Genomic DNA, 25315 nt, shown 5'->3' with positions numbered 1-25315 from the left:
AAAAAATCCTACAATGTGATTTTCTGAATTTTCTTTTCTCATTTTGTCTGTCATAGTTGAAGTGTACCTATGATGAAAATTACAGGCCTCTCTCATCTTTTTACGTGGGAGAACTTGCACAATTGGTGGCTGACTAAATACTTTTTTTGCCCCACTGTACATGTATTGTGTAACATGAAGTCCTATGAGTGTCATCTGATGAAGATCATCAAAGGTTAGTGATTAATTTTATCTCTATTTCTGCTTTTTGTGACTCCTCTCTTTGGCTGGAAAAATGGCTGTGTTTTACTGTGACTAGGTGCTTACTGAACATAATCGTTTGGTGTGCTTTCGCCGTAAAGCCTTTTTGAAATCGGACACTGTGGCTGGATTAACGAGAAGTTTATCTTTAAAATGGTGTAAAATACTTGTATGCTTGAGGAATTTTAATTATGAGATTTCTCCTGTTTTGAATTTGGTGCCCTGCACTTTCACTGGCTGTTGTTGAGGTGGGACGCTACCGTCCCGAATATCCCAGAGAGGTTAAGACACTAACAGCTTACAGACGGTAGTCAATTAAGGTCACAGTTATAAACACATAGGACACGACAGAGGCCTTTCTACTGACTCTGAAAAACACCAAAAGAAAGATGCCCAGGGTCCCTGCTCATCTGCGAGAACGTGCCTTAGGCATGCTGCAAGGAGGCATGAGGACTGCAGATGTGGCCAGGGAAAAACATTGCAATGTCCGTACTGTGGAATGCCTAAGACAGCACTACAGGGAGACAGGACGGACAGCTGATCATCCTCGCAGTGGCAGATCATGTGTATCAACACCTGCACAGGATCGGTACATCTGAACATCACACCTGCGGGACAGGTACAGGATGGCAACAACAACTGCCCGAGTTACACCAGGAATGCACAATCCCTCCATCAGTGCTCAGACTGTATGCAATAGGCTGAGAGAGCCTGGACTGACTGAGGGCTTGTAGGCCTGTTGTAAGGCAGGTCCTCAACAGACATCACCGGCAACAACGTTGCCTATGGGCACAAACCCACCATCGCTCGACCAGACAGGACTGGCAAAAAGTGCTCTTCACTGACCAGTCGTGGTTTTGTCTCACCAGGGGTGATGGTCAGATTCGCGTTTATCATCGAAGGAATGAGCATTATTCCGAGGCCTGTCCTGTAGCGCGGGATCGATTTGGAGGTGGAGGGTACGTCATGGTCTGGGGTGGTGTATCACAGCATCATCGGACTGAGCTTGTTGTCATTGCAGGCAGTCTCAATGCTGTGCGTTACAGGGAAGACATCCTCCTCCCTCATGTGGTACCCTTACTGCAGGATCATCCTGACATGACCCTCCAGCATGACAACGCCACCAGCCAAACTGCTTGTTCTGTGCGTCATTTCCTGCAAGACAGGAATGTCAGTGTTCTGCCATGACCAGCAAAGAGCCCGGATCTCAATCCCATTGAGCACGTCTGGGACCTGTTGGATCTGAGGGTCCCGGCTAGGGCCATTCCCACCAGAAATGTCTGGGAAACTTGCAGGTGCCTTGGTGGAAGAGTGGGGTAACATCTCACAGCAAGAACGGTCAAATCTGGTGCAGTGCATGAGGAGGAGATGCACTGCAGTACTTAATGCAGCGAGTGGCCACACCAGATACTGACTGTTACTTTTGATTTTGACCCCCCTTTGTTCAGGGACACATTATTCCATTTCTGTTAGTCACATGTCTCTGGAACTTGTTCAGTTTATGTCTCAGTTGTTGAATCTTGTTATGTTGACACAAATATTTACACATGTTAAGTTTGCTGAAAATAAATGCAGTTGATAGTGAGAGGACATGTCTTTTTTTGCTGAGTTTACATGCAGACACAGTATCATTCAAATAATGGAGTTTGATATGACTGAAAAACAATGTCTCAGAGATTCATACCTGAACCGCACCAAGGAAGAGTACATAATCAGTGAATACATTCAAATGTACAGGCTACAATGTGGGAATCTCATGCGTGGTAATAACTACAGTACATGTATATCGGACTTGCATCCTTGGCACAATAAAGTTATTACATTCTACTCAATCCATAGGCTTCATTAATGTCATTCGGACATGAAGTTGATACAACAACTATGATAGCTGAGATTCATAGTTTGGTATGAATATTAGTTCAGAACCTAACGTTTTACACAGAACGGCTACATACTGTAGCTAGCTACACATCCATTGGCATTCAGTTATTTTTATCCTCCACTACACAATAAGCATGCAAATAGTTAGCTAGCTATGTTACTTCAGCTGCATTGCAAGGCAAGCTTACACAATTGTACATTACATTTGCAGTAAATGATTTAGCTAGTTTGATTCTCCACTGTTTCACAAGATGACTGCCTGGTTTGCTGGTTTTCTCAGGAGTCCCTAAAACATGAAATAAACCTAGCTAGCTGGCAAATGTTAGCTAGTCATAACTTGCTAAATAGCGATTAGCGAACTCCCCCTTGTGATCTGAACTCCCCCTTGTGGTCTGGAGCAATGAAACCATACCTCTAAGTCCCACGGTGCAAGCTCGCAACTTTTAAAGTAGGAACCACTCCAAAATTAAGGAAATCTTTGACTATGTACAGACTCCGTGAGCATAGCCTTGCTATTGAGAAAGGCCACCGAAAGCAGACCTGGCTCTCAAAATGAGGTGTAATCTGAGCTGCACTTCCTAACCTCATGCCAAATGTAGGACCATATTAGAGGCACATATTTATATCAGATTACGCAGACCCACAAAGAATTCAAAAACAGATCCAATTTTGATAAACTCCAATATCTATTCGGTGAAATACTAGTGTGCAATCACAGCATCAATATTTGCGACCTGTTGCCACAAGAAAAGGGCAACCAGTGAAGAACAAACACCACTGTAAATACAACTTGTATTTATGTTTATTTATTTTCCCTTTCGTACTTTAACTATTTGCTTATCATTACATCACTGTATGTATACATAATATTTGGAACTTTTTGAAGTGTAATGTTTACTGTACATTTTGTTTAGTTTTTTTCCACTTTTGTTTATCTATTTCACTTGTTTTGGCATTGTAAACATACGTTTCCTATGCCAATAAAGCCCTCGAACTGAATTAGAGAGAGAGAGAGAGAGAGACTGAGTGACTGAATTTTAGGTGAGAATCTGAAGTTAGTAACAGGAAATTAGATATAAGCATCGAGAGAGGGTGACCAAGTTAAAAGGAAGTGTTTATGTCTGATGCTAGTCAAAGATGGATCTAACAATAGATAATACCCAACATAGGTCCTCTGTCAATCTATCTGTTCACAGGCTTAATGGAACCAGCAATCATCCACACTGGTATGATTTCTACAGTGCCTTCCGAAAGTATTGATACCCCTCGACTTATTCCACATTTTGTCTTACAGGCTGAATTGAAAATTGCTTACATTGATTTGTTTTCTCACCCATCTACACACAATACCCCATAATGACAAAGTAAACATGCTTGAAAATATGGAGAGTGGTACTCAGAAATGTGTTGTATTGGATTTGCCCCAAACACTTTATATTCAGGACAAAAAGTCAATTGCTTTGTCACATTTTTTGCATTATTACTTTAGTGCCCTGTATTCTGTACAGGCTTCCTTTTTTCACTCTGCCAATTTGGTTACTATTGTTGAGTAACTACAATGTTGATCCATGCTCAGTTTTCTCCTATCACAGCCATTAAATTCGAACTGTTTTAAAGTCACCGTTGGTCTCATGGTGAAATCCCTGCGGTGTAATTAATAACTTTACCGTGCTCAAAGGGATATTCAATGTATTTATTTTTACCCATCTACCAATAGCTGCCCTTCTTTACAAGCCACTGGAAAACCTCCTTGGTCTTTGTGGTTGAATTGGTTTGAAATTCACTGTTTGACTGAGGGACCTTACAGATGTGTAACGAGTGAGCTGAGAGTCGGGAAGCAAGTCCAGGGAGTGTGTTTTAATCAAGGAGGTGATGGCCTCCAGGTGTGTGTCATATTGCGCAATTACACGTAACAATGGTGACAGGTGTGCGCCATGACGAGCAGACAGGTGACCTAGAGACCGGAGAGGGAGCACACGTGACATTATGTGTGGGGTACATTCATAGTCATTCAAAAATCATGTTAAACACTTACTGCACACAGAGTGAGTCCATGCAATGTATTATGTGACTTGTTAAGCAAATTTTTACTCCTGAACTTATTTAGGCTTGCTATAACAAAGGGGTTGAATACTTATTGACTCAAGATATTTCAGCTTTTCATTTTTAATTAATTTGACATTATGGAGTATTTTGTGCAGACCAGTGACAAAATAATCCTGCCATCAATAGTTTTTAAGCTATGATACTTTTGATGCTGATATTTCTGTGTGATCTTACAAATCTATGAAATGTGAGAATATTTTTGTGTGTGTTGTTGTTTGTCCATAAAAATACAGAGTTCCCCATGTGGAAGTTATCTACATGCAGTGTGATATTGTACTGGACGCATTGTTTACTGTACATTTGCTAACTTTATTCCTCGATATTATTAAATGAATGATAATTCCAAAGAAACCTATCCTGGGTGTTTTCTCCAGACCTTAATAAGTGGAGAAATATATCGTTTGTGGCGCCATGTCAGATAAAAATGTGATGTGAGAACTCAGACAAGCATAAGCACGCACGCACACACACACACCTTTTGCTCATCTACCTCCCTACTCTATCCCCTCCCTCCAACTACATCCTCCTCTTCTCCTCTCTCTCAAATCCTCCTCCTCCCTTCCTCTCTCTCCTCTTCCAGACAGTGTTGGCTATGCCCTGATTTTGTTGTCACACAAGTCAAACCCTGGCTCTACCTGGCCCTGTCACTCCTGGGTTTCCTAGCCAACAGCCTGACCCTGCATGAACTCTGGAGGTCGGTGTGGACCCCCACCGTCATCCTGACCCTCAACATGGTGACCTCTGACCTCTTGCTGTGCACCAGCTTCCTGTTCCGGGTGGTATACTACCGGAGGGGTCACATCTGGTCTGGAGGGGACAAGGTGTGTCAGGCCGCCATGCTAACCATGATAACAGTCTTCTACGTCAACCTCTACTGTAACATAATGCTGCTTCTCTGGACCAGTGTGACGCGCTACGCCACCATGGTATGGATGCCTACAACAACAAGTCTTCAAACTTAAATGGATTGATTTTGAATTAGGTTGTTTTAATGTTGTTTTAAAATACATTTTTTAATTAATAAATTACTCTACCACTCAATTTTGCTCTAAAATGTTTCCCTGGTTGTAGGTGCGGCCTCGCCCTGCCCTCCTTACTCCCCTCACCAGGACCAGAGGATGCTGGGTACTCTGCCTTATCACCTGGGTAACTGTGGCAACGGTGGTGAGTGCCAGTGTGGTACTTCAGATCGAAAGAAGAAGAGGAGGAGACAGCTGCTTTGACATGTTGGAGAATCACCACAGAGAAGAGTTCAACAACCAACACTGCCTGAGAGTGATGCTGTTTTTCATGATTCTCACCTTTATTCTGGTCTGCGATGGGGGACTAGTGTTGCATCTACAGAGTGTCAGGGGGGCCAGGAACAAACACACCAGTGAAGGAGGGGTGACGGAGGTGGTTGAGTTGCGGGGTGGAAGAGGGGTGTGTGGTGTGTTTAGGGGAGAGGGAGGGCAGGGGGAGAACAGACGGGGTGTAGACTTGGAGGTGCGTTCAGGGGCAGGAGAGAGGCAGGGGGTGAAGGGTGGTAGCCTGAGGGTACGAAGGAAGATCCTGGCAGAGGTTGTGGTGTTTGTGGCGTGTTTCCTTCCCTACCATGTCCAGCGTGCAGTGAACCTGCTCTCACCACACGGGGGCGACTGTGAGAAGGGGAAAACATGATGGAGTGTGACAAACGCAACCATAACCATAGCAGCGCTGAGCTGTGTTGTACTGATCTACCAATAAATACATTTTCAACACAACAATACGCTTTATTTTCTCTTCAGCTACATGAGTGTTTCTCAGCAGAAGTCAGTGGGTGAGTATTCAGCTTGTAAGGTGGTCGACCAATGATTGCATGCATGCAAACACACACACACACAAACACACACACACACACACACACACAGACAAACTTGTGGATATGTTTTATGTCTCTGTGTCCAGTATGAAGGAAGATAGAGGTAGTTTCACGAGCCATTGCTAACTAGTGTTAGCGCAATGACTGGAAGTCTATGGGTATCTGCTAGCATGCTAGTAGATACCCATAGACTTCTAATACTTGCGCTAACACTAGTATTGTCATTTGCCTTGTTTCAGGGTGGAGCTCATTAGAATAAAACTCCACACGCTTTGCAATTGTTCATTTTTACAGACACTCTTACCACACCATAGTGCCATCAGACTTTGATACCAATGTAGTGAAAGGGGGCCACAACATTGTGAACCACTATAAAGAAATGGCATAGAAAAGTATTTTGCATTCTGAAAATATAAATTACATCTTTCGAAATGATCTTGTTACAAAGATCTTGTTACATTAGAAGTAATTAAAACATGTATTTCCAATACATGCAACATAAATACTGTCCATATGGTCATAGCTCAATAACCCAACTAAGTGCCCCAACGGCTGGGTCAAGAATAACCCAAAATGTGTTCTGTCCACTATTTACCCATTTGCTTTTTAACCCAGCATTATTTTGAGTGTAGTGGGTGCACATTTGTGGTGGATGAGGTGATTTTCCTCCCCTAACAGAGCTTTGAGAATCTGGAAAGGCACTATATAAATGCAACAAATTATTATTATCAACACAGGATGCGAGAGAGAGAGAGAGAGAGAGAGAGAGAGAGAGAGAGAGAGAGAGAGAGAGAGAGAGAGACCTTGAGTGAGGTAGAGAGGTCGTAACAGGAAGAGAGATAGACAGACAAAGTTAAAAGGAAGTGTTCATGTCTGATGCTAGTGAAAGATGAATATAACAACACATGATATACAACAAATGTCTTCCGTCAACCCATCTGGTCACTGGCTCAACGGAACCAGCAACGATCCACAAAGGTAAGATTTCTATATTCAACACATCTACAGTTGGTACCAGGCATAGGAGGCGCATGAGTGTCAAGTTTGGGGACCTTCATTTTCACCATGCTTTCCATGCATCATTGCATTTTCAGACTGCAAGATAGCCTACTATTTGTAATATGATGAGTAAATTGGATAGTCATCATTTAGGCTAATAATATAACTCAAACACTGTTTGCAAAAAAATACATTTCAATGCATAGCTGAGCACGTGTAGAGTAGGCCTAGGCTAGTATAGGCTATACCAGATATGTCTCTTCTTTCTTTGTGCAGGAAAATTGTGGCATTTTAAAAACACATTTCATGCAATTCTACTACACTTTATACACTGCTCAAAAAAATAAAGGGAACACTTAAACAACACAATGTAACTCCAAGTCAATCACACTTCTGTGAAATCAAACTGTCCACTTAGGAAGCAACACTCATTGACAATACATTTCACATGCTGTTGTGCAAATGGAATAGACAACAGGAGGAAATTATAGGCAATTAGCAAGACACCCCCAATAAAGGAGTGGTTCTGCAGGTGATAATCGCAGACCACTTCTCAATTCCTATGCTTCCTGGCTGATGTTTTGGTCACTTTTGAATGCTGGCAGTGCTTTCACTCTAGTGGTAGCATGACACGGAGTCTACAACCCACACAAGTGGCTCAGGTAGTGCAGCTCATCCAGGATGGCACATCAATGCGAGCTGTGGCAAGTATGTTTGCTGTGTCTGTCAGCATAGTGTCCAGAGCATGGAGGCGCTACCAGGAGACAGGCCAGTACATCAGGAGACGTGGAGGAGGCCGTAGGAGGGCAACAACCCAGCAGCAGGTCCGCTACCTCCGCCTTTGTGCAAGGAGGAGCAGGAGGAGCACTGCCAGAGCCCTGCAAAATGACCTACAGCAGGCCACAAATGTGCATGTGTCTGCTCAAACGGTCAGAAACAGACTCCATGAGGGTGGTATGAGGGCCCGACGTCCACAGCTGGGGGTTGTGCTTACAGCCCAACACCGTGCAGGACGTTTTGCATTTGCCAGAGAACACCAGGATTGGCAAATTCGCCACGGGCACCCTGTGCTCTTCACAGATGAAAGCAGGTTCACACTGAGCACATGTGACAGACGTGACAGTCTGGAGACGCCGTGGAGAACGTTCTGCTGCATGCAACATCCTCCAGCATGACCGGTTTGGCGGTGGGTCAGTCATGGTGTGGGGTGGCATTTCTTTGGGGGGCCGCACAGCCCTCCATGTGCTCGCCAGAGGTAGCCTGACTGCCATTAGGTACCGAGATGAGATCCTCAGACCCCTTCTGAGACCATATGCTGGTGCGGTTGGCCCTGGGTTCCTCCTAATGCAAGACAATGCTAGACCTCATGTGGCTGGAGTGTGTCAGTAGTTCCTGCAAGAGGAAGGCATTGATGCTATGGACTGGCCCGCCCGTTCCCCAGACCTAAATCCAATTGAGCACATCTGGGACATCATGTCTCGCTCCATCCACCAACGCCACGTTGCACCACAGACTGTTCAGGACTTGGCAGATGCTTTAGTCCAGGTCTGGGAGGAGATCCCTCAGGAGACCATCCGCCACCTCATCAGGAGAATGCCCAGGCGTTGTAGGGAGGTCATACAGGCACGTGGAGGCCACACACACTACTGAGCCTCATTTTGACTTGTTTTAAGGACCTTACATCAAAGTTGGATCAGCCTGTAGTGTGGTTTTCCACTTTAATTTTGAGTGTGACTCCAAATCCAGACATCCATGGGTTGATACATTTGATTTCCATTGATCATTTTTGTGTGATTTTGTTGTCAGCACATTCAACTATGTAAAGAAAAAAGTATTTAATAAGAATATTTCATTCATTCAGATGTGTTATTTTAGTGTTCCCTTTATTTTTTTGAGCAGTGTATGATCGGAGACCTTAGCAGACAGTTTTTTTATACGACAAATGACTGGGTGGCCAACTCTGCTGACAATTACAAACATATCAATAAAACAAAACATTGTCCATATAATAGGCCCACGAGAAGGGGAGACACAAATAGAATATGACGTCCATCTAAACTAGAGAAGGAAATTATTGGACAAAAACTTACTTAAGTGGCACTAACCAGTCAATGATAAAGAGTGAATATGCATTGTGCACACTCAACGGGGATATTGCCGATGCTCTCCGCTGGTGCAATTCTCTTCTATTTACAGCAATAACCATTTTCTTTTCAAACTATGTTTACCCGCGATTGCATTTTGAAATATTGTGATATTCCTGGCTGGGCCTCTACTTTTCACTAATAGTCGCAACTTAACAATCATGTATTTGGTATTTGCTGCGCGTGCTGCCCAAATTGCGAGCGCTGCCTTTCCTTCTGACTGTAACCAATTGTTGTTGTTTTTTAAAAGAAGCTAATGATTCTCTGTGGCCAAATCATGCTTTTCTAGCCTATTTTAATAATTGTAATTCTTTCTGTATAGACAGGAGTAGGCTAATTAGGCTATATCATTTTGGCAATTCAATTTACTTAAGGAAAGTTTAGCTTTCCCTGCCTATGGTACCAGGGCGTCATGCACCTGAAACAACCTTTCCTGCAACCTAGAGCCTTCATCCTTATGCCTGATTCTATGTAAATAAATATGTAAATTTTTCTGCATGTTATCTAAGCATACCTTTTAACCTGTTAATTTGTCATTTGAATTTAGGACATTTAGGACAATTTAGGACATGCACATGGATTCTTTAAGAACTGTTATGCCTTAGGAGTTTAGTACAACTGGAATATAGTATCATAACCCAATAATTGAAGCAATTTTTGTATTTTCTAAAGTCTATCAACCTTGCCAGCAGGCATGCCAGCAAAGATACTGTAGTTGAGGTTGGGAACCTGTTCAACAGCAGTAACAATCATCTGAAATCAGAGCGCGACGTATGATTGCTTTTGAACGCTGAAACCTGAATTAAAGACCTCGGTTTAAAAGCTGACAGTGTTTTTATATACTTTTATTTTATTTGGAATCCTGCGGCTCTGTTGGGCTAAATTGCTGTGAGCGCTGCTATCTGTTCTGGGATCCTACCAGATTCCATATAGTGGGAGAGACGCGAAAGCCCAGCTAGCCTAGCTGGCTCGGCGGTCTCAAATGGAGGCTGCTATTGAACGTTTCCAACGTTGCAGGACCTGTGTTTACTTTGCTTTTTGGACCTCGTTTGGACCTCGTTGACTTTCAATGTAGCAACTGCTTGCTTGTGGAGGACTACAGGAGCGAATTAGCTACTCTTAGCAAGCAAGTAGTTAACCTACATAAGCTACTGGGGAACCCACGCCCACCTACCCACGCCCACCCACGCCCACTTTCTTTTTCTTCCAACCCAGGAGCCAGATGCCGCTCTGGTCTGGTGGAAGTTTCCCCGTCGCGTCGGCTCTCCACAGCCGACTGGCCGGTGCTAGGCAGGGTTCCATCCCCGACTCGGTATCCCCCTTCCCTGGAGAACGGAGCTGATCTCGATCCAACCAACCAGCCATGGAGGTACATCACTCACCGTGGAAGTCGAAGAAGGCGTCCTCTGGCAACGGGGGTCTCCATGGAGATGTTGAGCCCGGAACTGACACAGACCAGAAACAGCTTTGCCGCCCTGGATCCAGAGGTTCTGGCGTCTTCGTCTGTGGTGGCTTCCCAATCAAGATCGGATCCGGAGGTACCTGTGTCTTCGTCCTCGGCTCTGTCTCCCTCTCCGGTGGCTTCTTCCTCGGGTTCAGATCCCCGGAGCTCCCAGCCTCACCAGACTGCGAGACTGCCTGAGAGACCGGCCCAATTCAACATCACCAGCTGTCATCATAGGCAGCTCTATGGTGAGAGAAACATCTCGGTCCCCAAGGAAAAAACCCTGTGCTACCTAAGAGCAAGAGTACAGGACATAACAAGGCTGCTTCCGACTGACCTGACACTGCGTAGTCCATGTGGGGTCAAACGACATCAGGGGGGCTAGCTCGGAACAAAAACGGCCCATCATTTTAGGTCCAGTACCCTTGTGGGTGTGAAAGATTCAGCAGACTACTGGTATTACACATCTGGCTAAAGACTACTGTATCTCTGCTGGAGTCACTTTTATTGATAACTTTGACACCTTCTGGAAACAGAAGATACTCTACATGATTGATGGAGTCCATCCAAATCATCTGGCCTCCTGGACTCTGTCCACGCATTTCAAGGCTGCGTTGAAACAATGACTGGTAAATGATCCAAGACCAGCTCAGTTAATCCATACCATTGCGACAATGAGTCATCATAATGCTGCACCAAATGTACATGATCTTAAGGGCATTGGTAAACACATTTAATTTATGTACTCCTAATTGCACCGAATACATCTGTTTATCCTCCAGCTATTGTAAGCAGTAATTATGAGCCTATAAACCAGAGTTACACTGTTAGCACTGAGGCGGTGTGCAATAGTAGGAAGACCACTTCATGCAGCTCACCCTACACTATCAGCTCCAATGTAAATAACAGAAGTAAGTCTACCTCTGATAAGCTTCCCAGTAAAGCATTAAAAACAATCAAGCAACCCAGAAAAGTGCTAAAAAAATAGTCAATATTAACATATGTAGCCTAAGAAACAAGGTCCATGAAGTCAACTTGCTTGTAACAGATTCATATTCTGACTATCTCTGTAACTCACTTAGATAATACCTTTGATGATACAGTGGTAGCAATACATGGTTATAACATCTACCGAAAAGACAGATATGCCAACGGAGGCGGTGTTGCGGTCTATATTCAGAACAACATTCCTGTAAAGCTTAGAGAAGATAGAATGTTAAATACTGTTGAAGTAATATGGCTACAGGTTCATCTGCCTCACCTAAAGCCCATTCTTGTGGGAAGCTGCTATAGACCACCAAGTGCTAACAGTCAGTATCTGGATAATGTGTGTGAAATGCTTGATAATGTATGTGATATCAACAGAGAATAATATTTTCTGGGTGATTTAAATATTGACTGGCTATCATCAAGCTGCCCACTCAGGAAAAAACTTCCAACTGTAACCAGTGCCTGCAACCTGAATCGGGTTGTCAGTCAACCTACCAGGGTAGTTACAAAGAGCACAGGAAATAAATCATCAACATGTATTGATCACATTTTTACTAACACTGCAGATATTTGCTTTAAAGCAGTATCCAAATCCATCGGATGTAGTGATCACAATATAATAGCCTTATCTAAGAAAATCAAAGTTCCAGAGGCTGGGCCTAATATAACGTATAAGAAGTCATACAAGAAGTTTTGTTGTGATTCATATGTTGATGATGTAAAGAATTTTTGCTGGTCTGTGGTGTGTAATGAGGAGCAACCAGATGCTGCACTTGACGCATTTATGAAACTACTTATTCCAGTTACTAACAAGCACGCACCCATTAAAAACATTACTGTAAAAACTGTTAAATCCCCTTGGACTGATGAGGAATTGAAAAATTGTATGGTTGAGAGGGATGAGGAAAAAGGTATGGCAATTAAATCTGGCAGCCCAACTGTTTGGCAAACGTACTGCAAATTAAGAAATCATGTGACTGAACTAAATAAAAAGAAACTACACTATGAAACAAATCAATTATATAAAGAATGATAGAAAAAGCTTTGTGGCACCTTAAATAACATTTGAATTCCATAAAGTCAGTGTGGAAGAGGTGAAAAAAGTATTGTTTTCTATCAACAATGACAAGCCACCAGGGTCTGACAACTTAGATGGAAAATGACTGAGGATGATAGCAGACGATATTGCCACTCCTATTTGTCACCTCTTCAAAGTCTACAGGAAAATGTCTGACCTCAGGCCTGGAGGGAAGCTAAAGTCATTCCGCTACCCAAGAATAGTAAAGCCCCCTTTACTGGCTCAAATAGCTGACCAATCAGCCTGTCACCAACCCTGAGTAAAATTATGTTTGACCAGATACAATGCTATTTTACAGTAAATAAATTGACAACAGAATTTCAGCATGCTTATAGGGAAGGACACTCAACAAGAACAGCTCTTACACAAATGACTGATGATTGGCTGAGAGAAATTGATGATAAAATGATTGTGGGGGCTGTCTTGTTAGACTTCAGTGCAGCTTTTGACATTATCGATCATAGACTGCTGCTGGAAAAACTGTTGTGTTATGGCTTTACACCCCCTGCTATAATGTGGATAAAGAGTTACTTGTCTAACAGAACAGTGTTCTTTAATGATAGCCTCAAACATAATTCAGGTAGAATCAGGAATTCCCCAGGGTAGCTGTTTAGGCCCCTTGCTTTTTAAATGTTTTACTAACGACATGCCACTGACTTTGAGTAAAGCCAGATTTTATATGTATGTGGATGACTCAACACTATACACGTCAGCAAATACAGCGACTGAAATTACTGTAACACTCAATAAAGAGCTGCAGTTAGTTTCAGAGTGGGTGGCAAGGAATAAGTTAGCCCTAAATATTTCTAAAACTATAAGCAATGTATTAGGAACAAAACACTCACTAAACCCTAAACATCAACTAAATATTGTAATAAATGATGTGGAAATTGAGCAAGTTGAGATGACTAAACTGCTTGGAGAAAAACTAGATTGTAAACTGTCATGGTCAAAACATATTGATGCAGTAGTAGCCAAGATGGGGAGAAGTCTGTCTATAATAAAGCGATGCTCTGCCTTCTTAACAACACTATCAACAAGGCAGGTACTATAGGCCCTAGTTTTGTCGCACCTTGACAACTGTTCAGTCGTGTGGTCAGGTGCGATAAAAAAGGACCTAGGAAAATTTAAATTGACTCAGAACAGGGCAGCACGGCCCTTGGATGTACACAGAGAGCTAACATTAATAATATGCATGCCAATCTCTCCAGCTGAAAGTGGAGGAGAGATTGACTTCATCACTACTTTTATTTATGAGAGGTATTGACATGTTGAAAGCACCGAACTGTCTGTCTAAACTACTGGCACACAGCTCGGACACCTATGATTACCCCATAAGACATGCCACAAGAGGTCTCTTCACAGTCCCCAAGTCCAGATCAGATTATGGGAGGCACACAGTACTACATAGAGCCATGAATACATGGAACTCTATTCCACATCCAGTAACTGATGCAAGCAGTAAAATTAGATTTAAAAAAACAGATAAAAAACACCTTGTGGAACAACACCTTAAAAACATCAGCACACACACCCGATAACATTCAAACTATATATACACATGGATTTAGTACTATAGATACAGTTGAAGTCGGAAGTTTACATACACCTTAGCCAAATACATTTAAACTCAGTTTTTCACAATTCCTGACATTTAATCCTAGTAAAAATTCCCTGTCTTAGGTCAGTTAGGATCCCCACTTTATTTTAAGAATGTGAAATGTCAGAATAATAGAAGAGAGAATTATTTAATTCATCTTTGATTTCTTTCATCACATTCCCAGTGGGCCAGAAGGTTACATACATTCAATTAGTATTTGGTAGTATAGCCTTTAAATTGTTTAACTTGGGTCAAACATTTTGGGTGGCGTTCCACAAGCTTCCCACAAAAAGTTGGGTGAATTTTGGCCCATTCCTCCTGACAGAGCTACAGCTGGTGTAACTGAGTCAGGTTTGTAGGCCTCCTTGCTCGCACACACGTTCAGTTCTGTCCACAAATGTTCTATCGGATTGAGGTCAGGACGCTGTGATGGCCACTCCAATACCTTAACTTTGTTGTCCTTAAGCCATTTTGCCACAACTTTGGAAGTGCTTGGGGTCATTGTCCATTTGGAAGACCCATTTGAGACCAAGCTTTAACTTCCTGACTGATGTCTTAAGATGTTGCTTCAATAAATCCACATAATTTTAACTTCCTCATGAAGCCATCTATTTTGTGAAGTGCACCAGTCCCTCCTAGAGCAAAGCACCCTCACAACATGATTCTGCCACCCCTGTGCTTCACGGTTGGGATGGTGTTCTTCAACTTGCAAGCCTTCCCCTTTTTCCTCCAAACATAACGATGGTCATTCTATTTTTGTTTCATCAGACCAGAGGACATTTCTCCAAAAAGTATGATCTTTGTCCCCAGTTGCAAACCGTAGTCTGGCTTTTTTATAGCTGTTTTGGAGCAGTGGCTTCTTCCTTGCTGAGCGGCCTTTCAGGTTATGTCGATATAGGACTCGTTTTACTGTGGATATATATACTTTTGTACTTGTTTCCTCCAGCATCTTCACAAGGTCCTTTGCTGTTGTTCTGGGATTGATTTGCACTTTTCGCACCAAAGTACGTTCATCTCTAGGAGACAGAACGCGTCTCCTTCCTGACCGGTATGACGGCTGCGTGGTCCCATGGTGTTTATACTTGTGTACTATTGTTTGTACAGATGAACGTGGTACCTTCAGGGGTTTGGAAATTGCTCCCAAGGATGAACCAGACTTGTGGAGGTCTACAATTTTTTTCTGAGGATTTCTTCTGATTTTCCCATGATGTCAAGCAAAGAGGCACTGAGTTTGAAGGTAGGCCTTGAAATACATCCACAGGTACACCTCCAATTGACTCAAATTATGTCAATTAGCCTAACAGAAGCTTCTAAAGCCATGGCATAATTTTCTGGAATTTTCCAAGCTGTTTAAAGGCACAGTCAACTTAGTATATGTAAACTTCTGACCCACTGGAATTGTGATACAGTGAATTATAAGTGAAATAATCTGTCTGTAAACCATTGTTGGAAAAATTACTTGTGTCATGCACAAAGTAGATATCCTAACCGACTTGCCAAAACAATAGCTTGTTAACAAGACATTTGTGGAGTGGTTGATGACTCCAACCTGATTGTATGTAAACTTCCAACTTCAACTGTATGTGGTAGTGGTGGAACAGGGGCCTGAGGGCACACAGTGTGTTGTAAAATCTGTGAATGTATTGTAAACTTTCAAAATTGTATAAACTGCCTAAATTTTGCTGGACCCCAGGAAGAGTAGCTGCTACAGCTGACAGATCTTTTTATGAATAATTATTTAAAACATTAATTAATTAATTTAACACCTGTAAATGTTAAAAACAGGACAAATCTGAGGGGACATGTGTCTAAGGTAGGTAATTAAATTATGCAATGTGTGTTTGCTTTGTTTGTGTGGTTGTTTGTTAATAACAAGATTAAGTTTCCCATGTGGAAGTTATCTAGTCTGATATTGCATTGTATGCACTCACTTGCCAAGTTAAATAAAGCTTACTGTATATCTGCTTCCTTCATTCCTTGATATTATTAAATTAATGTTAATTCCAAAGAAACCTATCCTGGGTGTTTTCACCAGATCTTCATAATAACTGCAGAAATGAATGGAAACTCTAACTGGCTTTCGTTTGTATGTTTTTGTGGCTTCATGTCTTAGAAAATGTGATGTAAGAACTCATTAGCACACACACACACACACACAAAGTTATCATTACTGTTTATGCCCCCATCTCCCGTCGCTCATTCCCTTCTCTCTCTCCAACTCCTTCTCTCCTCTCTCCCAAATCTTCCCCCCTTCCTCTCTCTCCTCTTCCAGACAGTGCTGGTTACACCCTGACCCCATCGACACACAAGTCAAACCCTGGCTCTACCTGGCCCTGTCACTCCTGGGTTTCCTAGCCAACGGCCTGATCCTGCGTGAATTCATGAGGTCGGGGAGGACCCCTACCGTCATCCTGACCCTCAACATGGTGACCTCTGACCTCTTGCTGTGCACCAGCTTTCTGTTCCGGGTGGTATACTACCGGAGGGGTCACATCTGGTCTGGAGGGGACACGGTGTGTCAGGCCGCCATGCTAACCATGATAACAGTCTTCTACGTCAACCTCTACTGTAACATCATGCTGCTTCTCTGGACCAGTGTGACCCGCTACGCCACCGTGGTATGGATACCTACAACAACAAGTCTTCAAACTTAAATGGATTGATTTTGAATTAGGTTGTTTTTAATATTTAAAATACATTTTTTAATAATACGTTTCTCAATCAACCACTCAATTTTGCTTCCAAATCTTTCCCTGGTTGTAGGTGCGGCCGTGCCCTGCTCTTCTCGTGCCCTTCACTAGGCCCAGAGAATGCTGGGTACTCTGCCTCGTTACCTGGGTAACTGTGGTAACGGTGGTGAGTGCCAATGTGGTATTTCACGTCAGACGAGGAAAAGGAAGAGGAGTAGACAGCTGCTTTGACATGTTGGAGAATCACCACAGAGAAGCGTTAAACAACCAACACTGCCTGGGGGTGGCCCTGTTTTTTGTGATTCTCACCTTTATTCTGGTCAACTATGGGGGATTAGTGTTGTATCTGCAGAAGGTCAGGGGGTCCAAGAACACAAACAGTGAAGGAGGGGCAAGGGAGGGGCGTGGGGTGAGTACGGGGGTGAGTACGGGGGTGAGTACGGGGGTGACCGCACGGGATAGGAGGGTGAGTTGTGAGGTGGAAGAGGGGTGTGGGGTGAGTTTAGGGGAGACGGAGGGCAGGGGGGAGAACATACAGGGTGTAAACTTGGAGGTGCATTCAGGGGCAGGAGAGAGGCAGAGGATGAAGAGTGGTAGTCTGAGAGTACGAAGGAAGATCCTAGCTGTGGTTGTGGTGTTTGTGGCATGTTTCCTGCCCTACCATGTCCAGCGTGCAGTGACCCTGCTCTCACCACATGGGGGAGACTGTGAGAAGTTGAGAACACAATGGAAGGCGAAGAATGCAACTATAACCATAGCAGCTCTGAGCTGCATTGTACATCCCTTACTCCATCTGGCCTTGCGCCACCTGCCCTGCTGCAGAAGACTACAGTAAAAGATACAGACCGAACCCACCCACCCACTCACTGCTGTGGGCAACTGTAAGAGGCCTAGCTGGTTGAGAGAATGCCAAGAGTGTGCAAAGCTGTCATCAAGGCATAGGGTGGCTACTTTGAAGAATCTAAAATCTAAAATATATTTGATTTGTTTAACACTTTTTTGGTTACTACATGATTCTATATGCGTTATTTCATATTTCTGATGTCTTCAGTATTATTCTACAATGTAGAAAATAGTAAAAATAAAGAAAAACCATTGAATGAGTAGGTGTGTCCAAACTTTTGATTGGTACTGTATTCAGACCCCTTGACTTATTTTGTTACGTTACAGCCTCATTCTAAAATGTATGAAATAAAACAAAATCCTCATCAATCTACACTCAATACCCCACAATGACAAAGCGAAAACAGATTTTTTAAATATTTTTTAGGAAATGTATATAAAATAAAATGAATACCTTATTTACATTCAGACCCTTTACTATGAGATTGAGCTCAGATGCATCCTGTTTCCATTGATCATCCTTGAGATGTTTCTACAACTTGATTGGAGTCCACCTGTGTTAAAATCAATTGATTGGACATGATTTGGAAAGGCACACACTTGTCTTTTTAAGGTCCCACAGTTGACAGTGCATGTCAGAGCAAAAACCAAGCCATGAAGTGGAAGGAATTGTCCATAGAGCTCCGAGACAGGATTGTGTTGAGGCACAGATCTGGGGAAGGGTGCTTAAAAAATTATTCAGCATTGAAGGTCACCAAGAACACCGTGACCTCAATCATCCTTAAATGGAAGAAGTTTGGAACCAACAAGACTCTCCCTAGAACTGGCCACCCGGCCAAACTGAGCAATTGTGGGAGAATGGCCTTGGTCAGGGAGGAGACAAGAACCCAATGGTCACTCTGACAGAGCTCCAGAGTTCCTCTGTGGAGATGGGAGAACCTTTCAGAAGGACAACACATCTCTGCAGCACTCCACCAATCAGGCCTTTATGGTAGAGTGGCCAGACTGAAGCCATTCCTCAATAAAAGCATGTGCCTTTTACTGAGGAATGGCTTCAGTCTGGCCACTCTACCATAAAGGCCTGATTGGTGGAGTGCTGCAGAGATGGGTTGTCCTTCCCCAGATCTGTGCCCACTTGGAGTTTGCAAAAATAACAGTATTTTCTACAAGATTCTCTGGTCTGATGAAACCAAGATTGAACTCTTTGGCCTGAATGCCAAACGTCATGCCTGGAGGAAACCTGACACCATCCATATGGTGAAGCATGGTGGTGACGCATGGTGGTGACAGCATCATGCTGTGGGGATGTTTGTCAGCGGCAGGGACTGCGAGAATAGTCAGGATCGAGGGAAAGATGAACGGAGCAAAGTATAGAAAAATCCTTGATAAAAAAACTGCTCTAGAGTGCTCAGGACCTCAGACTGGGGTGAAGGTTCACCTTCCAACAGGACAATGGCCTTAAGCACACAGCCAAGACAACACAGGAGTGGCTTTGTGACAAGTCTCTGAATGTCCTTGAGTGGCCCAGCCAGAGCCCGGACTTGAACCTGATTGAACATCTCTGGAGAGACCTGAAAATATCCATCCAACCTGGCAGAGCTTGAGAGGATCTGCAGAGAAGAATGGGAGAAACTCCCCAAATATAGGTGTGCCAAGTTTGTAGTGTCATACCCAAGAAGACTCAAGGCTGTAATCGCTGCCAAAAGGTGTTTCAACAAAGTACTGAGTAAAAAGTCGTAATACTTTGTCATTTTTTTTGCAAACATTTATAGAAACCTGTTTTTCCTTTGCCAGTATGGGGCATTGTGTGTAGATTGAGGGGAAAAAACTATATAATCCCTTTTAGAATAAGGCTGTAAGGTAACAAAATGTGGAAAAAGTGAAGGCGTCTGAATACTTTCTGTATTTATTACTATTTAAAAATGTTTTGACTGTTCTGCGTGTTATTTTGTCATTAATACGTGCCACACATCAGTTTGCAAACATTGTAAAAAATAATAATAATTAAGTTAACAAAGCCACATACAAACATGGTCCGTTAAGAGTGCAATTCGTGTTTTGTTTAGTGTTGTGTTGTGGCTTTGCTGGCATGCATCTAAAACAAATTGGGGAAGTCTGGCCAATCAAGATTTACATGCTAAAATCACCGCCGCAAGCAACTATCCTGCACCATTCCCAGAAATTTGTGGGAATGCAAAATAACCGTTGGACAACCACACTCTCACCAAACATATGGTTCTCAGAACGTTATGTGCTAGCTGGGAGTACTGCCTCTGACCGATATATAGCACAAACACAGCTGATAATAGCTGTCACATCACAAAAACACATTAGAATGTAACACGGATCTTTTAACAATATATACATTTTCAACACAACAACAACATGCATTATTTGGCTATATTTTCTCTTCAGCTACATGAGTGTTTCTCAGCAGACGTCAGTGGCCCTCAGCCTGTAACTTGGTTCCCTACGGTCTTCCTCTCACCACCTCTCACCCAGACAACTGAAAATAACTCGCACAAACCACGCAAGCAAACAGCATCAGAAACACTCAGTCACAAACTCAAACACACCAACTCTCTCACACACTTCCCCCTCCTCAAATGTAATACCATAGAAACACAGTCAATAATACAAACGCAAAAGAGACAAACAGGAAAATGGATGCTACACATACACCTTCCTCATTTCAACATATCATACAACTACAGTGCCTTCAGAAAGTACTCACACCACTTGACAATTTGTAATGTCACAGCCTCAATTTTAAATGGACTAAATTGAGATTGTGTGTCACTGGCCTACACACAATACCCCATGCATGGACTCACTCTGTGTGCAATAATAGTGTTTATCATGATTTTTGAATGACTACCTCATCTCTGTACCTGACACATACAATTATACAATTAAGGCCCCTTAGTCAAGCAGTGAATTTCAAACACAGATGCAACCACAAAGACCAGGGAGATTTCACAATACCTCGCAAAGAATGGCACCTGTTGGTAGATTATTCAAATAAAGAAAGCAGATATTGAATATGGTGAAGTTATTAATTACACTTTGCAGGCGACTTCCTAACTCAGTTGCCGGAGAGGAAGGAAACCACTCAGGGATTTCACCATCAGGCCAATGGTGACTTTAAAACAGTAATAGAGTTGAATGGCTGTGATAGGAGAAAACTGAGGATGGATCAACAACAGTGTATTTACTCCACAATACTGACCTAAATGACAGAAGAAAGACTGTACAGTATAAAAATATTCAAAACATGCATCCTGTTTGCAATAAGGCACTAAAGTAAAACTGCAAAACAATTGGCAAAGAAATGAACTATGTCATGAATACAAAGCATTATGTTTGGGGCAAATCCAACACATCATGGAGTACAGCTTCATATTTTCAAGCATGGTGGTGGCTGCACCATGTTATGGGTATGCTTGTATTCATTACGGAGTGGGGTGTTTTTCAGGATAAAAAAGAAACAGAACGGAGCTAAGCACAGGCATAATCATAGAGGAAAACTTGGTTCAGTCTGCTTTCCACGTGACACTGGGAGATTAATTCACCTTTCAGCAGGAGAATAATCTAAAATACAAGGCCAAATATACACAAGTTGCTTACCAAGACGACACTGAATGTGATTGTGTTAGCTGAGTGGCCTAGTTACAGTTTTGACTTAAATCGTCTTGAAAATCTATGGCGAGACCTGAAAATGGATGTCTAGAAATGATGAATAATCAACTTGACACAGCTTGAAGAATTTTAAAAATAATAATGGGCAAATATTGTACAATCCAGGTGTGCAAAGCTCTTAGAGACTTACTCAAAAACACTCACAGCTGTAATCACCGCCAAAGGTGCTTCTACAAAGTATTGACTCAGGGGTGTGAATACTTATGTAAATGAGATATTTCTGTATTTCATTTTCAATACATTTACAAAAATGTCTAAAAACATGTTTTCACTTTGTCAGTATGGGGTGTTGTGTGTAGATGTGGGAGAGAAAACAAAATGTATTTATATTTTCAATTCAGGCTGTAACACAACGAAATGTGAAATACAGTGCGTTTGGAAATTATTCAGACCTTTTTGTTACGTTACAGCTTTATTCTAAAATGGATTAAAAAAATGTAAAAAAATCCCTCATCAATCTATACAGTGATGAATTACGGACAAATCTGGGTTTGGCGGATGCCAGGAAAACGCTACCTTCCCGAAAGAATAGTGCAAACTGTAAAGTTTGGTGGAGAAGGAATAATTGTCTGGGGCAATTTTCCATGGTTCGAACTAGGCCCCTTCGGGCCTAGGTCCGATGTCACCAACAAAACAAAACCCTAAAAAACTCCCTGATGCTTCTTGTAATGGTAGTAACATTCTGTAAGGCCCAACACAGGAGATGAGAAGCAGGTACAGGGAGCGAAACATTTAATACAGACGGACATGCAGCGGAACAGGAACAGCGTCTGGACATAAACACGACACGGCAAACAATGCTACTACAGGGAACAACCCAGAGGAGCAGACATCGATGCAGGGGCAATCAACACAGTGAGAGAGTCCATGTGAGTCCAATGAGTGCAGCTGCGCGTACTGATGGTAACAGGTGTGTATGATGACGGGTAGCCTGGTGCCCTCGAGTACCAGGGAGGGGGAGCAGGAGTGACTTATACAGTATGCGGTGTGCTTGTGTAATACATATGTAAAAATGTGTATTATAAATCTTATAGGTGTAAAGCAGTATGTGTTTAATCCTGCAGGATGTGTGTGTGTATTGTTCTGTGAAGTGTGGGTCTTGCAGATGGCTGTCCCCTGGGAGGACTAAACAAAGGCAGACAGGCGAGAGAATCTGCCACACTCCACTGTACACACACACACACACACACACACACACACACACACACACAGAAAGAGAGATCGAGAGAGAGAGGATGAGAGGAAGGGAGGAAAAAAATCCCCACTGGTATTGCCCAGAGGCAGCAATTATTGCTAACCTACACTAGCTTCAGCAGAAGACTTCTGCCTTCAATCTTTAACCTGTACCCTTTATGCAGAGTGCACACTGTTTGTATTTCCTTGTCTGAATACAATAGTCAAAGTGCTACCTTTTCAAACAACAATAATCATGTCTCTGAGTTTATGCTAAAAAGAGTGACTACCACATTTACATTTGATATTTGAGTCATTCAGCAGACACTTCTGTACACCCAGAGCTGCTTACAGAATGTGTACGGTCGCACGCGTGAGTGTGTATGTGTGCGCATACAAGCGTGTGATTTTTTTTAAATAGAAAAGTGTCCTTCAGTCAAGCATATACACTTTCACACATATTAAGCTCAATTAAGGTAACCAACACAGCATTTTAATCAATGGCATTTATTTTGGCTCCACTTTAAACCTGATTTATCCTGGCTGTTTATAGCAGATTAGGGCTGTAATTCACAATATCTCTACCATGGCTCACACTCATTAACTATGCCAGTGGTCCACGGGAGGGGGGGGGGGGGAGAGAGAGAGAGAGAGAGAGAGAGAGAGAGAGAGAGAGAGAGAGAGAGAGAGAGAGAGAGAGAGAGAGAAAGAGAGAGTGTGTGCGCTAGGACTGGGTGGTATACCGTATTTTACTATATAGCGGTATTGATGTCAGGACAGGTTTGGGTTTTTACTTTATCTTCTATAACAGTGTTTGGTTTGTTAAATGTGATACGCCGGGTGTAAAGTCAATTTCTATAGTTTACTCTGCTACTTGAGTCATCTCTCACTCAAGGCATATGCATATATGATGAACAGAGAGTAGCAGTAGCATAAAAGAGGGGTTGGTGGGTGGTGGGTGGGACACAATGCAGATAGCCCGGTTAGCCAATGTGCGGGAGCACTGGTTGGTCGGCCCAATTGAGGTAGTATGTACATGAATGTATAGTTAAAGTGACATTGCATATATGATCAACAGAGAGTAGCAGCAGTGTAAAAAGAGGGGTTGGGGGGGTGGGGTGGGGGCTTCATACAGCCTGATACCAGTGCTGGTGGAGGCCTAAATCAGCACGGTGCAACAGTAATCTTTTAAATCAAAGAGGAATAGGCGAAGCATGAATATGTTGGCTACATGAATTAAGATTTAATGTAGCCAAAGATTATAGGGTCCCCTAGGAAAACACTGAACATCACTTTGGTTCTTACCGTGTCACAATAACTCATCCATGGAATTTTCATTCGTTATCATGTCAAACAACACCGTTTTCAAAGTGCCCAGTATTAACTAGAGAATTAGAATAAACATTATACTGCCATGATTCCAAAAGTTCAAGCAAGTGTTTTGATCTAAATCGCAATTGCAACATTTGGTTAAAAAATAAGGCCTAGTATTTTTGCCCATATCGTGGCAGTGTGGAAATGATCTCAAACGAGTGCAGGAAATGCAGAAACTGATTGTCACGCCCTGGCCATAGAGAGGCTTTTATTCTGTATTTTAATTAGGCCAGGGTGTGACTAGGGTGGGCATTCTAGTTTCTTTATTTCTATGTTTGGGCCGGGTATGGTTCTCAATCAGGGACAGCTGTCTATCGTTGTCTCTGATTGGGAATCATACAAGCAGCCTTTTTCCCACCTGTGTTTTGTGGGTAGTTGTTTTCTGTATAATTTATGCTCCTTACAGAACTGTTTCGGTTTTCCCTCTTGTTTATTTTGTTTGAGTGTTTGGTCAAACTGCGCTTTGGTCCAATCCTCATTACGACGAGAGCTGTGACAGAACTACCCACCACCAAAGGACCAAGCAGCGTGGCCAGTAGGAGCAGGGATCCTGGGCCCGGGAGAAGAGGGAGTGGAGGACCTCATGGACATGGGAGGAGGTTATGGCAGGAAACAAGACCCTGCCATGGAAACTGGCGGAAACAGCAAGGGAGGGACAGCGGCAATACCAGGAGTCACGGCAAAGAGGCAAATACGAGAGGCAGCTCCAAAGAATGTTGGGCGGTGGAGCGCACGGTGTCTCCAGTGTGCGTTCACAGCCCGGTGCACTACATTCCAGCTCCCCGCATTGGACGGGCTAGAGTGGGCATCCAGCCAGGTCGGATGGTGCCGGCTCAGCGCTCCTGGTCTCCAGTGCGTCTCTTCGGCCCAGGATATCCTGCGCCGGCTCTGCGCACTGTCTCCGGTGCGTCTACACAGCCCAGTGCGTCCTGTGCCAGCTCCCCGCATTTGCCGGGCGAAAGTAACCATCCAGCCAGGACGGGTTGTGCCGGCTCTACGCTCGAGACCTTCAGTGCGCCTCCACGGCCCAGTGTATGCGGTGCCTGCTCCAAGAACCAAGCCTCTAGTATGTCTCCACAGCCTGGTGAGTCCTGTGGCAGCTCCACGTACCAGGCTGCCTATACGTCTCCTCACTCCAGTGATGATCCATGGCACGAAGCCTCCAGTGATGATCCATGGCATGAAGCCTCCAGTGATGATCCATGGCACGAAGC

At 43.2% G+C, this 25315-nt stretch overlaps 2 protein-coding genes and 1 pseudogene across 8 annotated transcripts in view; 2 read left to right on the top strand and 1 right to left on the bottom strand.

Moving 5' to 3' along the window:
* LOC139380555 (calcium/calmodulin-dependent serine protein kinase a) overlaps window positions 1-25315 on the bottom strand; it is a 202611-nt gene that overhangs the window by 59989 nt on the left and 117307 nt on the right. The gene's annotated exons all lie outside the window — the stretch shown is intronic.
* On the top strand, window positions 4037-6168 carry LOC139380937 (cysteinyl leukotriene receptor 2-like; annotated as a pseudogene).
* On the top strand, window positions 6907-18115 carry LOC139380910 (probable G-protein coupled receptor 82). 2 transcript variants are annotated; one of them, XM_071124070.1, is made up of 4 exons: window positions 6939-7045; window positions 16595-16940; window positions 17086-17530; window positions 17582-17947. In XM_071124070.1, exons 1-4 carry the CDS (start codon window positions 6957-6959, stop codon window positions 17845-17847), a joined length of 1146 nt encoding a protein of 381 aa, XP_070980171.1. In that variant the 5' UTR covers window positions 6939-6956; the 3' UTR covers window positions 17848-17947. The 2 variants fall into 2 exon arrangements, with proteins under 2 accessions (XP_070980170.1, XP_070980171.1); XM_071124069.1 differs by having other exon boundaries at window positions 6907-7045; window positions 17086-18115.

This window comes from Oncorhynchus clarkii, chromosome 22 (assembly GCF_045791955.1).
Source record: "Oncorhynchus clarkii lewisi isolate Uvic-CL-2024 chromosome 22, UVic_Ocla_1.0, whole genome shotgun sequence".
Classification (NCBI taxonomy): domain Eukaryota; kingdom Metazoa; phylum Chordata; class Actinopteri; order Salmoniformes; family Salmonidae; genus Oncorhynchus; species Oncorhynchus clarkii.
This window is presented reverse-complemented; position numbering and strand designations above follow the sequence as displayed.

Bases quoted from the DNA above. Each gene is read 5' to 3' on its own strand.
- LOC139380910 (XM_071124069.1), top strand. From the start codon at position 6,957: ATGAATATAACAACACATGATATACAACAAATGTCTTCCGTCAACCCA. The intron at 7,046-16,594 runs GTAAGATTTCTA...CTCCTCTTCCAG, and splicing joins ACCAGCAACGATCCACAAAG to ACAGTGCTGGTTACACCCTG. The intron at 16,941-17,085 runs GTATGGATACCT...CCCTGGTTGTAG, and splicing joins TGACCCGCTACGCCACCGTG to GTGCGGCCGTGCCCTGCTCT.